We start from the raw sequence: 24,227 nt of genomic DNA, 5'->3' as shown, positions 1-24,227 counted from the left end.
ATCACTGTATGACTGAAACATAAGCACGAAAGTTTGTAAGTATGTAACTGTACCCCACGGTGATTCATTAATAAAATTTTTTTTTAAAAAAGAATGGTGCTTTCTTTTCTTGCATCACTTATTAGATCAAGAAAGCCATTTTTTGAAGCATAGCAAAGTCTCAGTTTAAACTACGCTATTGAGATACTCCCATAATGGCATTAGATACAATTTTCTTCGGGGTCTAGGTAACACCAAAGGCAAGAGGAGAATCTCAGGCTTAAATCAGGAATTCAAAGGAGCTTCGAGTAAGACAGAACAAGGACTCTTGAACTTTAAATGCCTTCCAATGCTGTGGTCATTCGCCATGTCTTGTTATGGAGCACTTGAAATGTGCTAGTCCAAAATGAGATGTACTAAAGTCAGGTGTATATAAAAAAAAATGCAATACATTGGTTGCATGCTAAAAGTTATAGATTTGAAAGAGAGGGACAGACATAGAAAAACTGCACTCATTAATGGAATATAAGGTAACAGAATGGAAGACTAACACCCAAGAATAGCAGAGATAAGTACCAGAAGGTTTGCTCCACAGCTGCAGGCCTCACATGCTGGGGGAAAAGGCAGCTCAGATAGAGAAGGGACCACCAAGTAAAGGTGTCTGGAGGGCCCGCTCGGGATAGAAGATGCCTGCCGAAAGTAGACTATAGATCAAACATGATGGCCATTCAGTACCTGCGTTGCAGACCACAATACCCTAAAGGAGAGAGAGACTAAAAGGGAATGCAACTGCCAGAGAGGAGGACAGTGGGAGGGTGGGGTGTGGGGGGATGGGAGAGATACTGGGAACATTGGAGGTGAAGAATGGGCACTGGTGGAGGGATGGGTACTTGATTATTGTATGACTGAAACGTAAGCACCAAAGTTTATAAGTCTGTAACTGTACCTCACAGTGATTCATTAAAAAATAAAAGTTTAAAAAATAAAAATTAAAAAAATAAAAGTTATAGATTTGCTGGGGTAAGTAAAATACAGTATTAAGTTCACCTGTTTTCTTTTATTTTTTAAATGTGATCACCAGAATATTTAAAATTACGTGTTTGTGGTCCCTCACAGACCTCCAGTAGTAATTCCAGAGTTAAAAGCAGCCCCTGAGCTCTGCCAGGTGTGTTCCCCAAACCAAAAAAAAAGATAAAAAAGTTTGATTGATCAATTGGTTGATTGATTTACATATCGGGGCTCAGGGATGTGGCTCAGTGGCAGAGCACCAGCCTGACAGGTGAGGCTGCCAGTTCAACTCCTCACATCACCTCACATAACCAGAAAAGTTCGGGAACCTTTAGAACCAGTCAGTGACTAAAGTCTGGTCCAACTTTCACTCAAAACAGCTTCTGAGATAAAACTGTTACTCGCAACTCTCCTATTCGAAATGCAGGTTGAGATGCAGAACACAGTCAATACATACAGTTCTCCCTGTTACCAGGGAGATTTTCTGAGATCTCTGCAGCCAGGGAGTCAGAGCGGGCAGAGATGCAGACCACCAGAATTTCAGCTCCAGCTGCTGCTCCTCAACCTGACTGCTGAGCTGAGATGGTTCCGAGGGAGCCAACGTAAAGAAAAGTGGGTTCCAACATGGAATCCATTTCATCAATGTGTCTGCGCAACACATCACCCATGGAGAGAGTCTTTCCAAGGAAGATCTTTCCCTTGATCTCCAAATCCCGCTCCACCTAACTGCCACGTGAACCACTACACATCTATGTCTCTCAAAGCACTGTTAACAGATGTTTATCGGCAGAGGTCAGCTTGGGCACATTTGAATGCTAGGCTATATTGGAGTGTTTTGCTGTCCTGTAAGACAGCTTAGATACTAAAAAAGCAAAGGCACTGAACCTGTGTCAAAAACATCCTCCTTGGGTATGATTACCGAGTTAGTGGAGAGTGAAGGCTCAGATGAAACTAAATCTGGCTGCATCAGCTGCAAGGTGTGAGCAAACAGGAAGTGAGCAAATGCCAGTATTGGTGAAGATCAGGAGATGCTGTTGTCTTGCCACCAAGAAAGCCTTCCCTGAAGGCCAAAGTCACCTCACACAGTATCCATGGCCTGACTCCTCTGCTTTAGTGCAGAACACAGCAAGTTCTGCAGAGGGAAAAAGAGTTGATTACAGAATGAATGTTCAGATTCTCCTGATTCCATAAGGGATATAAGAGGAGGAGAGAAAAGATGCTAAGAAAGAAAAGCACCCAACAAGTGGAAGCTGGCTCTTCAACTAGGCCTTAGAGTTGCCCAAGCTGGCACAGCACCCACACTGAGACTGTGGTGCTCGCCAGTAGAACACAATGACATAGAACATAATCAGACAAGGAAACCGTGATAGACAAAAACCAGATGACCTGGTAATTCCATCTTCAACAAAGGCAGCCAAAGAACTAGACACTCCCAATCAGGGCTAATGAGTGGCTGCTGCTTCTTTCCTAACCCCAGCTTTAACCCCACTCTGCCGTTTTTAGCTTCTCAGTAAAAATCAAGATACCAGGTCACAGAATTCTTACTTCTTGATACTATCCAACCCCACCTCCCTAAGCACACCCTGTCTGTGTCCCAGGTCGGAGTCCAAATCCTCTAAGCCCTATACCCTCTGGTTAGGGTCCAGCAGCTCCATGGTATATCACTATTCACTGTCATCCCGTTGCTCATCGATTTGTTCAAGCAGGCACCAGTAACGTCTCTCATTGGGAGACTTATTGTTACTGTTTTTGGCATATCCAATACACACGGGTAGCTTGCCAGGCTCTGCCACGCGGGCTCGATACTCTCGGTAGCTTGCCAGGCTCTCCGAGAGGGGCGGAGGAATCGAACTCGGGTCGGCCGCTTGAAAGGCGAAAGCCCAACCGCTGTGCTATTGCTCCAGCCCCCATGGTATGTAACAGTCCTTATTCAGTGGTTCAATAAAACAAACTTTGGATACCTAAAGAACCTTCAGCTAAAGGGAACTGGAAATCCATAGTCGTCAACATCTCTTCCCAGGCCAGCATGTCAATATCTCTGAACCTTGAGACACAGAAAGCACAGTAAGAGAAAATTCATTGATGACCTATAAGTATAATTTCATTTTGCAGCCAATCCTAGGATGTGCAGTTCTACTCCTCTATCCCACTAAAGAAACTTGTTGCAAAAAAGAAAAAGAACAGTTAGGAGAGATGAAGTCATGAAATTTGCTTATAAATGGATAGACATGGAGAGTATCATGCTAAGTGAAATGAGTCAGAAAGAGAGGGACTGACATAGAAGGACTGCACTCATTTAATAACATCACATGAGGCTGACACCCAAGGACAGTGGATACAAGGGCCAGGAGGATTGTTCCATAGCTGGAAGCCTGCTTCATGAGTGGAGGGGAGAAGACAGATGGACTAGAGAAGGGATTGTTAAGAAAATGATGGCTGGAGGAAACAGTTGGGATGGGAGATGTGTCCCAAAGTAGATAATGGACCAAACATGATGATCTCTCATTGTCTGTGTTGCAAGCCATAATGCCCAAAAGTAGAGAGTATGGGGAATATTGTCTGCCATGGAGACAGGGAGAGGGGGGAAGGGGGGGTTGTATACTAGGGATATTGGTGATAGGGAATGTGCACTGGTGGAAGGATGGGTGTTTGATCATTTTGCGTAATTGTAACCCAAACATGAAAGCTTGTAACTATCTCACAATGATTCAATAAAATTTTAAAAATATAAAAAAATAAATAAAAAGAACAAAGCACCTGCCATAGAGGCAGGCTGGCATACAGAAGGGAAACTGTGGACAGTGGTGGAAAGAAGAGAACACTAGTGAAGGAACTGATGTTGAAACACTGTTAAATCCGAAACTAAATCATGAATAACTAATTCACAGCTATTAAAATAATAACTTCTATAAGCACTGTAGCACTGTCATCCCATTGTTCATCAATTTTCTCAAGCGGGTGCCAGTAACATCTTTATTGTGGGACTTGTAGTTTCTGTTTTTGGCATATTGAGTATGCCACGGTAGCTTGCCAGGCTCTGCTGTATAGGCAGGATACTCTCGGCAGGATACTTGCCGGGCTCTCCAAGAGGGATGGAGGAATCAAACCCAGAATTCATGGGAAATCCAGAAGTTTCTGTTTTGCAATGATCTTATAAAAATTGTCAGAAGTGGAAAAATTGTCAGAAATTATCCCACTTCTGACAATTTTTATAAGATCACTGCAAAACAGAAGCTTCTGGATTTCCCATGAATCCATACACAAATACGTATATAAACCATTTCTGACTTTAGATCTTTAACCAATAACTTGTGATTTGAGTTACAGATTTAACAATTAAGGAATGTGAACTATTCGGAGTACAGCAAACAAACACCTGGAATTAGAAACAAGGCCCAGAGCCAGAGAATTCTGGCTTTCCAGTCTATCTATTGAGTCAACTTCTTTTGAGTTTGAAGCCACACTCAAACCAGTGCTAGGTGGCTATACTTGGTGCTGGGGGTTGGAGCTGCATGCAAAGCACGCGCCTTACCTGCTGGATTATCTATTTCTTCAGCCCCACAGTGAGTTTGTTACCTGCCACAAAGCCAAGTATGATGACCAGAGTCACCTCATGCCCCAATTCTTCCCCGCTACACCGGTAATTCTTGATACCGTCCACTGTGATGGCATTTCTGTGTCAAAAGGCCCTTCTCACCCAGTAGGCAGGCGGCAGGTTTCTAAAGCAGAAGAGTAGCTAGAGCCTAGATGTCCGACTCATCTCTGCCACCTGCTGTCCCTGACAGGAATTTAACTATAAGTCCGATGAAGTCTCAAAACTTTGTGAGCTCAAAAGGTACATGAAAAAATGCTCTGCATCACTAATCATCAGGGAGATGCAGATCAAAACAACTATGAGATACCACCTCACACCACAGAGAATGGCACACATCCAAAAGAACAAAAGCAACCGCTGTTGGAGAGGATGTGGAGAGAAAGGGACCCTTCTACACTGCTGGTGGGAATGCCAACTGGTCCAGCCCCTTTGGAAAACAATATGGACACTTCTCAAAAAATTAGAAATTGAGCTTCCATTTGATCAAGCAATGCCACTTCTGGGAATATATCCTGGAGAGGCAAAAAAGTACAGTCGAAATGACGTCTGCACTTATATGTTCATCGCGGCACTGTTTACAATAGCCAGAATCTGGAAAAAACCCTAGTGCCCAAGAACAGATGACTGGTTAAAGAAACTTTGGTACATCTATACAATGGAATACTATGCAGCTGTCAGAAAAAGTGAAGTCATGAACTTTGCATATAAATGGATCAGCATGGAAATTATCATGCTAAGTGAAATGAGCCAGAAAGAGAGGGACATAGAAAGACTGCACTCATCTGTGGAATATAAAATGGCAGAGTAGGAGACTAATATCCAAGAATAGTAGTTTATAATACCAGGAGGTTGTCTCCATGGCTTGTAAGCTAGACTCACACGCTGGGAGAAAGTCATCCCAGATAGATGGGAACAGCAAGTAAAATGTGATTGGAAATCCCAAGCGGGGAGGGAAATGCACACTGAAAGTAGACTAGAGACTGTACATGATGGCCACTCAATACCCCTATTGCAAACCACGACACCCAAAAGGAGAGAGAGAGGACAAATTGGAATGCTCTGCCACAGAGGCAGAGTGGGGTGGGGGGGATGGGATGGGGGGGTGGTAGGGATACTGGGTTCATAAGTGGTGGAGAATGGACACTGGTGGAGGGATGGGCTCTCAACATTGCATGAGGGTAAAACAAGCACGAAAATGTGTGAATCTGTAACTGTGCCCTCACTGTGACTCACTAATTAAAAAATAAATTAAAAAAAACAAACAACTTTGTGAGCTCTAGGGTTCAGAGATCCTGAGTGCATGCTGGGCCTGTGGGCGCCATGGGCATTGATCCCTGCACTGCATGGCCCCAAGTACCAGCAGGAGCGCCCCTCCCACACACCAAAAATAATAAACTCTAACTAAAACCAACACTGAATATCCTAGTGCATTCCCTTTTTAATGCCTCCTCCCAGACATGTCAGCTTAACTCAGTCATTTGCAAACTCCCAACTTCCAGCCTCCGATAACCACAAGCCTGTCAATATTTCCCATCCATCTTAGCACCCTCAAAATCACACTGATGGGGTGGTGGGGGTTGGAGTGGGGGTGGTGGGAGGGATGCTGGGAACGTTGATGGAGGAGAATGGGCACTGGTGGAGGGATGTAAACGATCACTCTATGACTGAAATGCAAACATGAAAGTTCATAAGTTTGTAACTGTACCTCACGGTGATTCACTGATAAAAAATTATATAAAAAAAAAATCACACTGAATGTGGGCTGGTGCAACAGTACAGCAGATAGGACACCTGCCTTGCACATGGCCAAACCAGGACCAATCTCTGGACACCTTTTATGATTCCTTGTAACATCACCAGGACAGATCCCTGAGCAGAGCCAGGAGTAAACCCTGACCACTGTCCAGTGTGACCCTGAAACCAAACAAGTCACATTGAATAAATAAGTTTATTGAAGAAGCTTTCAAAATTTATCTTTCAAACTGTACATGCGCCTAAGCAGAGGTGTTTTTCTTCTTCCGAGAGGAAACAAACACATGCCCACCAACAGAGATTGAAGCTGGCAGAGGTGCCAATACCTGTGAAGACCACGAAAGATTCACTTGTGATGCACACAGGTGATTTCCAAACAGACTACATTATCTTTAACCTTGAAATTAATTTAGGCTACAAGAGCTATAAAGGATCCTCTCAGAAATTGGTTCTATCAAGTTATCTCCGCTAAGATTTAGTGCCCATCTTGTGCTAAAATTACTTATCTTCTGAGTCTAAAATTGTTCTGGATGACACACCAAAGACAAAAAAAAAAAAAAGCCAACATGTAGCTTCCCTAATGGTGTGTGAAGTGCTAGTTTTATGTTAATCATTAGTGAGGTGACATGGGTTACAATAGTGTTTGTGCTTTTTGGTACTCGAGATGTCTATTTATTTTGGAATTAATTTTGGCAGTGTTGGGTACACCTGGTGGTGCTCAGGGATCCCTCCTGGAGGTGCCTGGGGAGACCATATGCCGTATTAGCGAACAAACTGGGATCATCTGCATATAAGGCCAGCACTGTAAGCTCTAGATGCTCTCTCTGGCCCAATATGCCATTTGGGGCGGGGGCTGAGGGGAGCACACACCTGGTTATGCCCAGGGATCACTCCTAGCATTATCTCAGGGGGTCATATGCAGTGGAATATGGAACCAGTGTCAGCTATGTGCAAGGCAAGTGCCTTACCTACTGTACTAGTCTGAGGCCTCCAAAATGTCTATTTTTAAAGAACACCTTGAGTAAAAGGGAGAAAAATTCAGAAAGGAAAAAAAGAATGTATCTTCAAAGCACAATTCTGAAAAATTTTAACTCTAACTTGATTTAATGGAAATCTAGAAGTCAGTAAGTTTGGCAGCTCTGGTCCATGCTTCAAAGTTTTATTCGGTAAACCGAATAAAACGGTTATGCAAAGTATTGTACAAAGCCCCCAAGGGAGAAATTAAGGCTCTCGGTATGAACACATGCACAACAGGTGGGTAATTGAGTGTATCATTGAGTCTACTGTGGCCTTTCTGGTCCCTGTCTAAGAAGCTCTCTGGATAGGTCACTGTTTCTTAGTGAACATCACCAAGTGGGGAGAACGAAGAGGATATGTTTGTTACTTATCAGTTTCCATGATTAAATGTTTAACATGCAAGGGAATAATTTGTGACTTTGGTTCAGCTAGGTCAGACTCTGCTAAGAAAAATTAGTGCCCTGTACTGCAAAAGTCAGAACAAAGCAAGTATTTCTTTATGGAGCTTTAGTCTATTGATCTGTGGACAGGTGACAGAGCTGGCACTAGTCTCCAACTACTATTGTATTGCTATCAATATCTTTCTTCACTTCTATTAGCAATTGGTTAAAGTATTTTGCTGGTCCCTCATTAGGTGAATATATATTTAGGAGTGTGAGTGCTTCCTGATGTACCTGATCATTAAAGAAATGACACTATATCATAATCTTTATGAGCCTGAAGTCTATGTCATGATATTAGTATGGCACCACAGCCTTTCTGAAGGAGTTGTTTATCAAATATTCTGTAAAAGGAGTGAGCAAAACTGAGTCTTTACCGCAAATTGTACAATAAAGACAGGAGGGTCAAATGGCACCATACTGTTTTATTTCAATCCTCAAACACTTTATAAAGAGGAGACAACTTCTGATGCCAAACCATGCAAGCAACAGTAAAGGGACAAAATACAAACAACAGAAAGACAATCACAGAAAGATATTTCACATTTCACAGCAGCACTTTGGCAGTACTGGCAAGTCTTTATTTTTGGAGCCCTGCTTCCAACAACCGGAGTCTGAATGAACCGCCTGGAGCAATCACATCTCGATGACAGTTTACACTAGGAGTCATACACAACACAGTGCTCCCCTCGCCAGACTTTTGTAAACCTCATCTTAAAATCTGCAACTAGGTATTGTGCGTGATCAGAAAGAGAACCAAACAACAGAACAGAGTGTGGTAGAAAAGTAAACAAATTTTAATGTTTCCAGTAAGGCATCAAGGAATCACTGCTGGCTGGGCTCTTCATTTCACCAGTTCAAAGAAAAGTTTGATTTGACATTTCTCAGCAAACCCCAATATTCAGAAGCTTAACCAGCGAGCTCAAGTTAAAAATCTAAAAGACAGTCCCCTTCTTTTTTTAATTTTTTGGTAAATGTTTCATATAAAACATGAAATCAAGTTCTACTTTATTTTTTTTTTAAAAAAAAGAGTATTTTTTTAATAGTAAAAATATATATGTTTATATTTCTCTTTTTAAAAAGACATTTAATAACAATACTTTGTAAGATTGGGTTTTTTGCCCCCGAGCCCTCGCTGCTCACTGTCCACCTGGCACAGACACATTAAGGCACAGGCTCCTGCAGGCGGGGGCTCCAGGTGGGCACAGCGCACTGCAGGTCAGCAGAAAGGTTTCTCTCTCATGTTCACGGAGCCGTCCTGCATCCCGAAGTAGACTCTCTCGGCCATGTTGATGAAGAGGCCCGTGTCCACCACGCCTGGAGGAAAGGGTGGAAAGAAACACTAAGTTCCAGCTTCTCACAGCACGAAGGGAGACATGGGCCACAGGGTCAGCAGAGCAGTCTGGACGAGTGGAGGGTAAAGCCCTTCCCCGGCAGTTCCTTGGCTGGGGTCTCCTTCTAAACCCAGAGGACCAAGCCTCATCCTGCCTCGGGGCCACTGGACTAGTTCTCTTCAGCACTGGTTCTTCTGACATAGCTATCAGATGACAAGTAGTCTACCAAACTTTTTTTTTTTAAGTTTTCTAAATCACCGTGAATTACAGAGTAACAAAGACATTTTAAATTCAAGTCATACAGTGCTCAAACACCAGTGCCTTCACCAGTGTCCCATTCACCAATGTCCCATTTACCTCCTAGCCTGACTCTAGAGCAAGCGTTTTTTTCCCTCCACCCTTGTCCCAGTGTTGCGGCTGGAGCCAGGAGTAAGCCCTGAGCATATACAGGTGTGGCCCAAAATAGAACAAGTAAAATAAACAACTTTCCTAATCAACAAGACAGACAACGCAGGGCCTGAGAGATAATTCAATAAGCTGAGTGCATGAGTGCACACTTATTCTTTGACCTAGTACTGCCTTCTAGCCAAGGACGGGAAGCAAATGCCCACTAAAGAGAATGTGACTAAATAAAGCAATAGTCTTAAAAGTAAAGCCACACACTTTATTTATTTTGGTTTCTGGGTCACACCTGGCTGTGCTCAGAGTTTACTCTGGCTCTGCGCTCAGGGATCACTGGGTTCAGGTGCCAGGGATCAAATCTGGGTCAGTCACACTCAAGGCACGAGCCCTACCCAAAGTACTATCACTCTGACCCATCACAGAGTTATTTTGAAGAGAAGTCCTCATCCACTGTTGGTGGGAATATCGTCTAGTTCATTCGTGGAAAGCAATATAGAGATCTATCCAAACACATAGGAATAGAATTACCATACATTCTACTTCTTGGCACCTATCCCCAAAACATAAGTGCATTATTAATCCAAAAGGATATATGCACACCTCTGTTCATCGCCACATGTAATACAATAGCCAAGATACAGAAACAACCTAAACACCCAACTACAGATCGAGAAGTTGTGGTATATACATTATGACAATGATAAATAATCACTCTGGACAAGAACTGAGTGCTGAAAGGGGGTAAAGTGATATACATGATAACCTCTCTGTAACAGCATTGCAAAGGACAGTGTTTGGGGGGGAGGGAAAGACAGGGAGAGAGAGGGAGGGAAGGAGAAGGAGAGAGAGGGAGGGAGGGAGAGAGGGAGGGAAGGAGAAGGAGAGAGATAGAGAGAGACAGAGAGAGACAGAGAGACAGAGAGACAAGAAAAGTATCTGCAGAGAGGCAGGCTTGGGGGTAGAGGGCAGAAAGAAACTGAGGACATTGGTGGTGGGAAATGTACACTGGTGAGGATATCATGCTGAGTGAAGTCAGTCAGAAAGAAAGGGGTAGATACAGAATGATCTCTTTTTATGTGGAACTTAAAGATACACAGAAAAGGATCAACAGTTGTCCAAGACATAGAATTCTTTGATCCACATAACTGGGTCAGAGAAAGGTATAGGAGAGATGGAGTTTGGGGTTATTGGGAGAAGGAGGGGGTACACTGACCATGAGTGTTGTGTTGAAATTATGTGCATGAGAAACCATTATTAATAGTACTATAAACCAGAGAATCTCAATTTAAAAATAATAAAAAATTATTTGGTGGGGGGGGAATAGCAAAGCAGGTAAAGTGTTTGCCTTGCACATCGCCGAACCGGGTTCGATTCCCAGCATTCCATATGGTCCTCCAAGCATTGCCAGGAGTAATTCCTGAGTGCAGAGCCAAGAGTAACCTCTATGCATCACCAGGTGTGACCCAAAAAGAAAAAAAAAATTTTAAATCTTACTTTTGTAAGATTATTCAATAATCTCCATAGAAAATAAAAAATGGGTAGGCCAGGGAGTTGAGGCCTTCGGGGTAGATCCTTGGTAAGATATAACAATTTTTTAAAATAAAAAAGTAGGAAACAGAACATGTATTCTATGTGCTGTCATTTATCTGGAAAAGAGTAAGATGAGGATATGGGTTTTATATGCTTTTACTAAAACCCATTTAATGGAGGACATACAATTTCAGGAACACTGGCTGTCTCCAGATGGAAGAAGGTGAAGGGGTGAAAGGAAGAGACTCGTCACTATTTGCTCTTAGACCATTTACTCTGAACTATATAAACACAAAAGGATAAATAAAGTTAAACTTCCAAATATAATCACAAATGCATAAGTAAATAAAATTATCAGCAACAAAAAGCCACTTGGTAGAGCAAAAAGCAGCTAAAACCTGGAAGGTTTCTGAAAACACACCATGCCAGCATGCCCCAAATACTTAAAAGTGGGCACTCAAGACCCACCCTTGGCAGAAATTCTGTAATGCAGCTTTGAACCCAAGAAGCCAATCCAGGTTCCAAAAAGATTTCACAGGGGGGCTGGAGTGATAGCAGAGCGGGTAGGGTGTTTGCCTTGCACGCGGCCGACCCGGGTTCAAATCCCAGCATCCCATATGGTCCCCTGAGCACCGCCAGGGGTGATTCCTGAGTGCATGAGCCAGGAGTGACCCCTGTGCATTGCTGGGTGTGACCCAAAAAGGAAAAAAAAAAAAAGATTTTACAGGGAAAAAAAGGTGAGATTAATGGCAGCAGTCCCCCTTAGAACAACCTCTCTCCTGGTGACTGAGGGGGGAGTGACTTCCCCACCCGGAGCCTGTTCCCCCACACAGTGCAGAGGGAAGAGACGGAGCAACGTGCACACGTGAGCTTTGCTGCTTCCATGGAGGCCCTCTGCTCTGCTGCTCTGGATGCAGCATCATCGTATGGAACATCCAAGAATATGGATCTGCCTTGCATCAAGTCAGCCATCCATCGGTGTGGTGACCTATGTGTGTGCAAGTGTGTGTGTGTGTGTGTGTGTGTGTGTGTACATAGAATGGCACAAACTAACATCTCAATAAAAATAATTACAAAGTGAAAAAAGGAGAGCAAGTCCACAAAAATCAAAGCAGCTAAATCCAGGCTCCTGGAAGAAAAGACTATAAAGAGAGGGTGAAATTCTCTCAGGCAAGACAAGGCATCAGTACCCAGTCTCTCCTAAACAAAACCACTAACTAAACTCCTCGGGTCACCTTGTGTGACATCAGAAACCTGAAATATAGTGAAAAGGAAATTCCTCTTTCTGACCAAATCTTACAAAGCTGCATCCATTGTGCCATGGGCGGCCCATACAAGAGTCCATAATCTTCACATTACCTGGGATCATTTTGATGGTTGTGTTTACTTCACTCCATTTGTGTACCCGGTCAAACTTCCAGTCCAGGATAAAATTCCCATTATCTGTTACCACAGGACCCTAGAAATAATTTTCCAAATTGACCAGGGTGAGAAAATGAGATAAGCAAGAGAAGTATCCTAAGTAACCTGTTCTAACCACAGGTCCCACACCCCGCCTGTGCTTTCCAGAAGCAACGCTGTGACGCAGTGAAGAGCAAGAGCTTTAGGGCAGAATTTGTCACACAGCTGCAGAGCTCAGAGGAATGGCTGGCTGCCCTCCATGAGCAAAAGGAGGATAAATATACATACTTCATGAAAAGCTTATTATAAACCCACATGGGTAAGCATTAACTACAGTAAGGGCTCAACTATTCTAAGTTCTTAATCAAGTGAAAAACTCTAACAACAGAACAGACAACCATCACAGTACAATATTCACACAACTTCACAGTACCAGCAACAGTGTAGAACATCACAATGCTATTTAACCCAGTCCATCCCCTAGTTCAAAAGCAGGGGAAACAAGAGATAGTTTCTGAAGCCTGCACAGAATTCATGAATAATTTTGGGCACAGAAAGCATTTAAGACAACTAATGTTGACTAAGCAATACAAAGGCAAGGATACTAAAACCCTGCAAATGGACAGAGAAGGCACGGAGGATCCCCAAAGCCAGTGTTTAGTAGCTGTGAGGTAGGGTGGTCCAAGTCTCAAGTATAAAAAAGGTCAGATCACCTGGGTAATACCAGACCCCAAAGGACAAAAGAATCATTCTTCAATTTGTCCAGAGAATGTTTACTACAGGATTACCTCACTTGCATAAGTCTAAATACAAAAATAATGAAGTCAATACTCTAAAAATCAATAAGATAATTAAAAATAAATAAAAGCTGATTGTGGAGTGAGACCAAGTGCCAATCTGAAGGAGGAGATGAACCTCTTTGAGAACCTGAACTGCCCTCCCAGAACTTACTGCTTTGTTGACAGCCATTCGAAGTTCAATCACACCCCCAAACTTCTGAGTCACAGCTCGGCTCACTGGGACATAAGCCATGGGGATGACCTCAATGGGAATTCCCTTGTGCCACTGATCCCCAAGGTTCTTTGAATCTTTCCTGGAAAGAAAGGGTCCAGAAGCTCAATGATACAAACTTGCAAATTCAGGCAAGGAGTTGATGACATGTCGTGAGAGGGTGAGGGAAGCAAGCAGGGACAAATCTATAGATTCCAAATGTTTGTGTTTTCACTGCTGAAGAAAAGGAGGACTTGAAGTAACTATGACATAAAATGTTAAAGTGTGTATGACTGGCATGGGGTGTCCTAGAGCTATAGATTTCCTCAGTAAAATTATTTTTATATTAGCAGTTAGCTTAGCACAAGGACCTTCCACCCAATTCCTGTGAGACGCTGAAAAGCCTGCCTGGTCACTGTCCACGGTGCATCATGTGTGGCCTGCCCTGACCCCAGAGGAAGCAGGGCATGCTGAGTCACTGCCGGCAGGCAAGACTGGCCCTGCTTCCTCAGAGGCTCCCTGAGTGGATCAGGTGAGGGCTATATAAAAACATGCTCTGTTGATAGTGTGGCAGGCGTTTCCAATTCCTTCCAAGGGCCGCATGAAACAGCAATATCTGCCTTCAGCATGAGAGCAAAGCTTAAGTCCCTTAAGACCCCACCGTGAGTCCTACAGTCATCAGTCTCTGAGAGCCAGAGTCCCTCCCTCTCTCTACTGTGTCTCTAAAAATGGTCTGGTCAGTCTCTCTCCTTCACGGACCCCAGGGAACATGTGACACTGTACCTGAAGTCAGCAATCACAATGAAGCAACGGGCATAGCCAGCCACAATTTTCTCCTGGGTCAGGCAGCCTCTGGGAGTGAGAAAAAGCGATGAACACAGGAATTAGACAAAACTCGACCTGGGCACTATGGTCAGATATAGGAAACCCAAATCCACTCAATTCTGGCACTTAAAAAGGGAATGTCCCAAAACTATAAAATCGTGCAATGATTCCCTGTTCCATGGAGAGAACTAGAAGGCATCATCCTGAATGAAGTCAGAGGGACAGGGACAAGCCAAATGATCTCTATGTGCAATACAAGTACACACAGCATGGGAATTAAAAGCAGTTCATGCTAACTGCGATCTACTGAAAATCAGCCCTCAACAAAAGGGTTTACAAAGAAGAGGAGAAATTTAAAAAAAAAAAAAAAAGAAACAACAACAAAAGACCAAAAAATAATAATGAATACATAAAAGCAGTTAATGGTAACAGTCCCTGAGGGTAGGACTGCAGTAATGAGTTTGCCAAGTTTGGGGTAGGGATAATGGAAGAGGGCCTAGGCATACTGGTGGGGGCATGGTGTTGGTCCCCTGAAACATAACTAACAGTACTGTAAAATCATGGTGCCCAAATAAACATTGAAACAAAAGATAGAAAATAATAAAATGAACAAATTGAAGAGGAAAAAATTTATTTAAGTGGGGAAAAAACTACATAATGGATTGAATTATGCTCAGCACCCCCTCCTCCAAATTCAGAGGCCAATGCCCAAATTCTCTAAGTGTCTGTATTTGGAGATGCGGTTTGACCCCAAGTTCTTCATATGATCCCCTGAGCCTGCCAGGACTGATCCCTGAGCACAGAGCCAGGAGTAAGTCTGAGCACAATCAGGTATAGCACAAAAACAAGAAGAAAGAAAAAAAGCACCCACATAATAGTCCAGTGTCAGTGATGCTTGGTTTAGCCTGCACAGTTCTATCATTTGAATCATCAAAATAATGCAGGCATGGAGAAGCCACTAAGATGAGTAACTTCAAGAAAGAGGCCCAGGATCCTGGTAACTGGATTGCTACTAATGATCAGAAATGAGAAACTGGTTCTCTGCCATAAGCTCTCGGCTTTCTTAGTAGAAAGACAAACTTGTGCACATGCACAGTGACCATCTGTTTAACCTGTATTCCACTTTGCTTGACTTAGAATAAAATGGCAGAGGCTCTTCTGCAAGAAAGGCCCTGCAACACTCACCCTCCTCCCTTGATGAGATTGAGATCAGCATCCACTTCATCAGCACCATCAATGGCGACGTCAATCTGCATGGGGGAAAGGAAAAGGACAAAAGACTTTTGTGAGGGAAGGTTCTGAACAAAATTTAAACATACAAGAGCTCATCAGGTCCTCGGCAGCCACACTAACTAAGCAGTTATTCTCACTCAACAAATCCACTAGCTGAGGCTCTGAGCGGTCCCACTAGCAAACACAAAGCTAGGAACCATGCCTTGGTGCCTCGCTCCCTCCCCGGGACAAGCCTTTCCCAAAGACCCGTTCTCTGAGGAAGGGCTGGAATTTTGGAGACTGCACAGCATGGGTGGCATCACCCCCGAATTCAAAAACATCAGTGATATTACAATGTCGTTGCAGGGATGGGGAGGGGGTCATTAAAGAAAAAAGATTAACAAACACTGATTCAGCACACCATGGTTCAACCCCCAGCATTCCATATGGTCCCCTGAGCACCACCAGGAGTAATTGTATGCCCCCCTAAAAAAACCAAAAACAAAAAACAAAAAAAGACTAAAAGAAGTCACTGTGCTAAAGTAGTAAAAGGACAAGCAAGTTTTAGTCGCTAGAGAATAACTCAAAAGAAGAGTTAAGGGGTTTGCCTTCACGTGCTGACCCAGGTTATATACCTAACACCATGTATAATCCCCCCAAACACTATTAGGAGTAAGCCCTGGGCACAGCTGGGTATAGCCCAAAAACCAAAAACAATTTTTAAAGAAATGCACTCAAAGATGGCTGTATCTATAGTACAGCGGATAGGGCACTTGCCTTGCATGTGGCAGAACTAGGCTTAATCCCCAGTATCCCATATGGTTCCCTGCGCACTGCCGGGAGTAATTCCTGAGTGCAGAGCCAGGAGTAACCCCAGAACATGGCTGGGTGTAGCTCAAAACCAAAACATAAAGAAAAGAAATGCACTTGCACTTATATAAAGCAGATTAAAAAAACCTCTGGGTACAAATGCAGCTCATGTGGCTTATTCATTGCTCAGCACAACACACATGTAAAGCTGGGAGAGCTTCACTTTCACTTCACTTCATTTCATTTTCTGTTTTTGTGCTATACCCGGCGATGCTCCTGGCTCTACACTCAGGAGTTAGTCATTAGTCCTGGCGGTGGTTGGGGGACCATCTGGGGTGTCGGGGATTGAACTCGGTGGGCCGTGTGCAAGGCAAGCACCCTCCTCACTGTATTATGGTTCGGGCCCTTGCTTTCATCTTTACACAGATTTTCCCACTGCCTGACTTTGCAGCTGGCACTGCTTCCGTGCCCTCCCCCCACCTACTATCCCCAGGGCAGAACTGGCCTTGGCACTGTTCAAGGCCTGGAAGCCTTTGATCTTTTCTGCCAAGAGTTTCAGGCTCACCTTCAGGCCAAACTACTCTGCTCACAGCTCAGAACCAATGACTCAGTTCAGCGTGTGTTCTAGTTATGCCCTCAGAAATCTCCCAATGAGGCCTTCCCCAGGTTCTTCCAAAACCCCCTCAGGCCACAACTATCACAAACACATGGAAGTAATTAAACCACTATCAAGCTCCAATTTCTGGCCTGGTTTTGGAGCTGCTATAATCCTGCCCCACTCCTCACTCCTGCTCTTCCCTTACTGTGCACCACTCAGGCTTTCTATCCAAGTCCGTCTGCCCGGAACCCCGTGTGCCTCCTACCTCCCCATCTCTGAACAGACTTTCCTGCCCCTGACCCTTCACAGTTTTGCTGAAACTTTACTCTTCCCATAAAACTCTCATAAGGCCAGGGCCAGAGAGACAATACAGTGCGTAGGGCGCTTGCTTTGCACACAGCTGACAGAGGTTCAATTCCTGGCATCCCAGATGGTCCCCCTGGCCCATCAGGAGTGATGAGTGATCCCTGAGTACAGAGGCAGGAGTTAGCCTTGAACACTCCTGGGTGTCACCCAAAAACAAAAAAAAAAAAAAAAGAGAGAGAGAGAAAACTCTCATAAGAAGCATCTAGTTTATATTCTGCTTATACCACCTGCAAAAGGTGTGGCCTTAGGCAAATGTTTCACACTCTGTCCCTTTTTCAAATCTGTAAAATGGGATATCATTACTCATCTTCAGACTGTGGGACATTAAAAGTTAACACAGGCACAGCACTTAATATAATCCCAAGTGTAGGGTAGAGCTCAGTGGACACTGTTCCCCCATATCAATTTCAGTGTGTTCTGGGAACTCCATGGACTTAACTGGCTTCACTGTAAAATGGATTTTAATCTGCTTTCAAAGGCCAACAGCTGTCTGATATTCTACTACATGCTTATCTCCACTTGGTGATAAATTCCATGGGCCAGCCTGCACCAGGACAACTCTGTACCAAGACCACAGGAAGACGTAAATAATAATACTCCCTCTCCTCCAATCATTCTTCATTACATTCAGAGCCTCAGAGTTAAACTATAAGGAATATACTAAAAACTAATAACCTCTCTAGGTTTTGTTATTTCAGCCAGGTTTAAAATTCACGGTCCCAGCCCAAGAGCCCGGTTCTTACCTCTGGACATCGGTCCAGGTCACTGAGAGTGAGGCCGTACTGCAGGATGAGCTGCCGGGCCTGCAGAAACAGGAAAGGACACACATGAGTGACATGGAACACTAAGGGTTCTTTGGGATTGAGGCTCAGATGCCGAGGTCTCACTCCATGAATGACACAGAGAGGTTAGTTTATCTGGGAGTGACACAAAATGCAGACTCAGTTTCACTGCCAAGCTAAGAACCTGTCATCCGTGACCTGCTATGTAAGAAAACGGCACAGACGCCAAAGCCTCTAGTGTCACAGTGGTAGTCTGGTGGGTTTTAGTTTTGCTGCTTAGGGTTTTATCTCCTGGCTTCTCTGCCCTTATAGCAATGCTGACCAGGGGGCACACACTCCAACTTGTAGTGTTCGCACACACATCTGGCTGTTGCACACCAGGGATCAAATCGTCTTTGTTGCTACTGTGCAATCACAAAGTGTCATGTGACCAGAAGCATGCTCTGCATGTGAAGCAGGGTGCTAGGAAGAGAGAAGGAGGGAGAGAAAAAGAAGGAAAGATGGGATGAGAGGAGAGAGGAGAAAGGGGGCAAAGAGAAGGTGGCAAGAGATACAGATTTAAAGTATATAGATAGATTATAAAAAGATGCATACACACACATACACACTAGTTAATTCTGTCTCTCTAGCAACATTCAAGGAGAAAAAAAATGGTGCAGAAGCAATATTGAAGAGATTGAATTTAAGAATTGTTCAACGCTGATGAAAGATATCAATGCCCAGATTCAAGATTACTAATGAAGTCATGATACATCAAAGCAAACTGAGAGCACCCAATTGGAAAAGAGTTATGATGCTTGTAGGAAAACTCAGCACCACCAATTTTATAGTCAACCTTACATACAACTTTTCAAACAGACTGACAAGAAGTGAGCACTGACACATGGCCCTGACAAGGATTCATAGCTGTAATAAATGCATCACGAACCTTCACACGGGGGCACCAAATGCCAGCAGTGAGGATTTGTGTTGATGTCACTGCTTACAATATGCAGAAGAACCAAAGATACAAAGCTTATTTCCAATGGCAGATTCTGTTTAAAGTAAAAACACCTGAGATTAAGAGACTAAAGGTAGAGAGAAAGAGAGAGAGACACACACAGAGACAGAGACAGAGACTAAAGGTTTTAGTTCTCATCTTACATGTACCATGCATGTGACCCATTGTATATTTTTTGTCTATAAAAAAAGATGAAACAGGGTCAGAGACATCTCTGTGGGCTGGAGCACATACTTTGCATGCAGGAGGCCAGAGTTCAACCCCCAGCACCACATGGTCTCTCAAGCACCACCTGGAATGACCCAAGAGTACAGACCCAGGACTAATTGGGAGTGGACCCTACAGGCAACTCAAAAAAGACAGAGAGAGAAATGACCAATGCCAGTCTCCACATCCAAAACCCTACAGCTCTAAAAATAAAACACAAAGACCCTGGGACTTGCAATGTACAGGCCTTTATATGAATCCTGTTCACACTATAGAAAATGTATTTAAAGTATAAAACAATAGGTGAGAAATCTGAACCCTAGTCTTAATGATATCAAAGATCTCTAAGCTTTTTATATTAGTGAGATACTTAAGCCTTAACTTTCTTATGTTTAAGAAACATAATAAATAAATACAATGAAATTATACTATATAGTAAAGTACCACATACTACTTGTTTCAAAATAACCAACACAGAAATGGGATACAGATTAAACAAATGTGGTCATAATTTGATAATCATTAAAACTGATTAGTACATGTAAGTTCATTACATTGATATTTATTCCATGTGAATTTCAAATTCCTCCACGAGCTAGAGAGAAAGTACAGGAGGTAAGGCACTAGGCTTGCAGGTGGCCACACCCAATTCCAATCCCTGGAACCACATACGGTCCCCCAAGCACTGCTGGGGTCACTCCTGAGCAAAGAGCCAGAACTAGACTCTAAGTACTGCCAGGTATGGCCCAAAATCCCTCCTGCCCCCACTCCTTTTTTTCTTTTTATTGACGGGGATGGAGGGCCTCACACCCAGCAGTGCTCAGGACTTACTCCTGGCTCTGTGTCCAGGGATCACTCCTGGCAGGGTCAGGAAACCATACATAAGCCAGGGCTGGAATCTGGGTTATAGCTATGCACTTACCCATTGTACGATCCCTCCAGCCCCCGTCCCTGCTCCCCAATTTTTGTGTAATAAAAAGCTAAAATAAAATGTTTGCTAGAAAAATCACATTTCAAAAAATCATAATTTTATTCTATGAATAAAAAAATGAGTAAAATTAAAAATGTTGCCGATTATTTTTCAGTCCTACATTTGTCCAAAAAAAGTATTACAGAAATTATTATAAATTCTGTGGAACTCGGAATGGGAAAGAATATTTACCCAATACCCATCTGATAAAGGGTTAATATTCAGGATATACAAGACACTAGTAGACATGTACAAGAAAAAAATTCCATCCCCATTAAAAAAAAAAAATGGGGAGAAGAAATGAACAGAAGCTTCCTCAAAAAAGAAATACAAATGGCCAAAAGGCACATGAAAAAATGCCCTACATTGCTAATCATCAGGGAGATGCAAATCAAAACAACAATGAGTTATCATTTCATACCACAGAGACTGGCACACATCAAAAAGAACAAAAACAACCAGTGCTGCCGCGGATGTGGGGAGAAAGGGATGCTCTTTCATTGTTGGTGGGAATGGTAACTGGTCCAGCCTTTCTGGAAAACAATATGGGCATCCCTTCAAAAACTAGAAATCGAGCTTCCATATGACCCCACAATACCATTTCTGGGAATATATTCCGAGGTGCAAAAAAGCAGAGTAGAAACGACAACTGCACCTGTATGTTCATTGTAGCACTGTTCACAATAGCCAGAATCTGGGAACAACCCGAGAGCCTGAGAACAGACAACTGGTTAAAGAAACCTTGGCACATAATGGAATACTATGCAGCTGCTAGGAGAGATGAAGTCATGAAATTTGCTTGTAAGTAGATGGACATGGAGAGTATCGTGCTAAGTGAAATGAGTCAGAAAGAGCGGGACAGATATAAGATGACTGCACTCATTTGTGGAATATAAAAAATAACATAATATGAGACTGACACCCAAGGACAGTATAGACAGGGCCAGGAATATTGTTCCATGGTTGGCAGCCTGCCTCATGAGCTGGGGGGAAAAGGCAGCTCGAATAGAGAAGGGATCACTAAGTCAATGATGGTTGGAGGGATGGTTCCAGATGGAAGATGTGTGCTGAAAGTAGATAAATGGCCTCTCAGTATCTGTATTGCAAACCATAATGCCAAAAATAGAGAGAGAGTATGGGGGAAATTGTCTGCCATAGAGGCAGAGGGAGGGGTGGGATGTGTGTGTATGGGGCGGGGGGGGGGAGATACTGGAGACATTGGTGATGGAAAATGTGCACTGGCAGAGGAATGGGTGTTCGATCATTGTATGACTGAATTTAGAACATGAAAGCTTTGTAACTGTATCTCATGGTGATTCAAAAATTTTTAAAAATTTAAAAAATTCTGTGGAACTTCCAGGAAAGTTGTAGATCCTATAGTTATTTGAAGAAAAAAAAATACTGAGAATGTTGGGCCAGAACAATATTATAGCGGATAGGGTGCTAGTCTTGCCTATGTCTGACCCGGGTTCAACCACAGGACCCCACACAGTCTCCTAAATCCAGCAGGAGTTATTCCTGAGCACAAAGCCAGGAATAAGCCCTCAGTACCGCTGGGTATGGCCTAAGTACAAAAACAAAAAAATTGACTGAGCATGTACACAACACAGACTGATGACCCAAGTGGCATAACATAAAACTCATGCCTTTGTGGACTATTCCCATTAATAATACACCAGGACTGGCCTATAACACCAACAGCTGATAAAGCATGGTCCTGGGGTGGGGGTGTGTCAAGCACTGCTAAACCCTCCCTCCCTTGCTCTCCATCTCTCCTCTAACCATGCACTGGGGAAACCAGCTGCCAGGTTCTAAAGATACTAGACGGGCAAGGGATAGGCCTATTGTCCCCATAGTCAGTGAAGAACTGAGGCCAGCAACACAACACTCAGGGCGACTGAGCTCGAAAGTGGACTTCTCAACTACAGTCTTGTGATGGCAAGTGGCAGTCATGGCCAAGAGCTTAACTAAAACCTCAGGAGCTCTTGTAAGCCTGAGGGACCCAACTAACCAGTCCAGATGCCTCAACCTTAGCCATTGTAAGGTCTGCTATTTTAAAAGCAAGCTGCTTAATACAAAATCAAGTGGGGGGGTAGGGGGAAGGAACCTCATTCCACAATAATACATGGAATAAGGAGGGTGTCAGAAAAACAACTATAAAGATTCAGGGTGAAGGATTGTATTGGATTGTATAGGAGTCAAGGGTGACAGTCTAACATGCAATTAAAATGAGATACATAATTTTCTCTTCATTTTATATTTTAGAAACATTTAAATATATTCAGATGCGTTACATGAAAACTATATATCAAGAAGCAGTTCCATCAAGATTCCTAAGGGGAAAATTATATAAATGTATTTTAACCTTTCTTAAGTTCAAACTCTGCTTGCACCACTTCACGGTGGTGCTGTTTCATGAGGGTGGCCTATTCGTTCATTTAAGGGAACGGGAGATGAGAGAGCACATTTCACACCTTATTGCACTCAGCATAACATGTGCCAATGTCAAATAGCTGGTGAATCCTGAGTTCAATCTAGGAATCACCTAGTGAAAATCCCAATGAACGAAGAAATAAAAATCTCAAAAAGGTCACAGTGAAAACTAAAAACAATGTCTCCTGCGATCCTGCCCTATCTGGCACTAGGAAGAGATTAGAAACAAAAAGGAGAAACAGATGTAGGAAGAAGAGGTCAGTCCCTTTATGGATGAGACTACAGTCCCCTAGGAGCTGTAAGCTTGCTTTGCATAAGGAACAACAAACTCCTAGATAAGAATACTAAGTCCCTGGCCTCATCCCCGCTCCACCCAAAAGCCTGAAGATGAAGACAAGTTGCTCCTTATGTGCTGACTCTGCTGAGGGTTGCAATACCTCAGGAGACCAGCACAGGAAGGAATAGTGTTCTGGAGCCCAGCGGCCAGTCCCCAACCCATCACTTCTTCCTTGCTCTTTTTCTACAGGAGCCTCTTTCTTTAATGGTTGCTCTGGGGACAGTGTCACACACCACCTTGCAGAGTGGCAGCATGTTGCCAATAAAGCTCTTCCTCTTGATCCATCATGTCTCCTGTTTGGTCCTCAAGCAGCAGCTGGAATCACACTTACACTGTTCAGTTTGGAGAGCCACGTAGGATAGCAGGCTGCTCCTTAGAGCCAACCCCAAGTCAGAAACGTTCTGTCAAGCCCTTAGGCTGAATGGGCTTCTTGGCCCTGGGGACTGTTCCCTTCTTTCCTGCCAAAGCCCTTGGCCTCTCACGCCACTCCCAATTAACGGGTGTATGTGTGGCCACTTCTGTACCTGTGAATGGGGTAAGTTGCCAAGGCATGCACAGCTTGGGAAACTCTAAAGTGCTCTGCAGGAGTTAGAATAGTGTAGTTGGCGGGGCTAGACCCAGATTCAATCCCCAGCATGCTACATGGTCCTCTGAGCATTGCCAGCATTACTTTGAGTGCAGAGCCAGGAGTTAACACCTGAGCATCACTGGATGTGCCACTCCCCACCACACACACACAACTACAACAAAAAGAATACTGTAGATTCCTGCCCAAATCTGTAAGTCATAAATTATCTATATGTGGCCACTAATTCTGTTATTTCCTATAAAAAAAAAAGAGCACTGAAAATGAAAATTCTTATTTAAAAGATACTTCACCACCTTCTGATAACTCAGGAAGGCTGAAACTTATGTAGGCAGGTAGACAGAGAAAGGCCCTAGGCAATGAAGTTTAGGGCAACAAAAATTATAAGACTGTCCACCCAGTGGATATGGAAAACAGAGACCTGATAAAACCTTCAGCCGTGAACCCTGAGGAGATTGGACCCCTCCCCATGAAGTTCCTCAAACCCTGGGACCTCTCCCTTAATCCGATTAACTTTAGTGATTCAACCCCTAGACGTCTCCAGAAATGTTTCGGACAAAGACAACCCAAGAGGAGCCTATAAAAGCCACCATGAACAAAGGAAGGGCACGCATATGCTGTCTGAGCCCATATGCTGCTTGCGCCCATATGGC

At 43.5% G+C, this 24,227-nt stretch overlaps 1 protein-coding gene across 1 annotated transcript in view; it reads right to left on the bottom strand.

Moving 5' to 3' along the window:
• Positions 1-8,196: 8,196 nt before the first annotated feature.
• RPIA (ribose 5-phosphate isomerase A) overlaps positions 8,197-24,227 on the bottom strand; it is a 43,417-nt gene continuing 27,386 nt past the window's right edge. Inside the window, exons 4-9 of the mRNA XM_004612044.2 lie at positions 18,003-18,062; positions 15,459-15,523; positions 14,232-14,300; positions 13,410-13,551; positions 12,417-12,516; positions 8,197-9,108 (exon numbers count right to left, since the gene is read on the bottom strand). Of these exons, the coding sequence (XP_004612101.1) occupies positions 9,011-9,108; positions 12,417-12,516; positions 13,410-13,551; positions 14,232-14,300; positions 15,459-15,523; positions 18,003-18,062 (534 nt within the window). The 3' untranslated portion in view covers positions 8,197-9,010. The remainder of the gene's footprint in view (positions 9,109-12,416; positions 12,517-13,409; positions 13,552-14,231; positions 14,301-15,458; positions 15,524-18,002; positions 18,063-24,227) is intronic.

This window comes from Sorex araneus, chromosome X (genome assembly GCF_027595985.1).
Source record: "Sorex araneus isolate mSorAra2 chromosome X, mSorAra2.pri, whole genome shotgun sequence".
In the NCBI taxonomy this organism is placed as follows: domain Eukaryota; kingdom Metazoa; phylum Chordata; class Mammalia; order Eulipotyphla; family Soricidae; genus Sorex; species Sorex araneus.
This window is presented reverse-complemented; position numbering and strand designations above follow the sequence as displayed.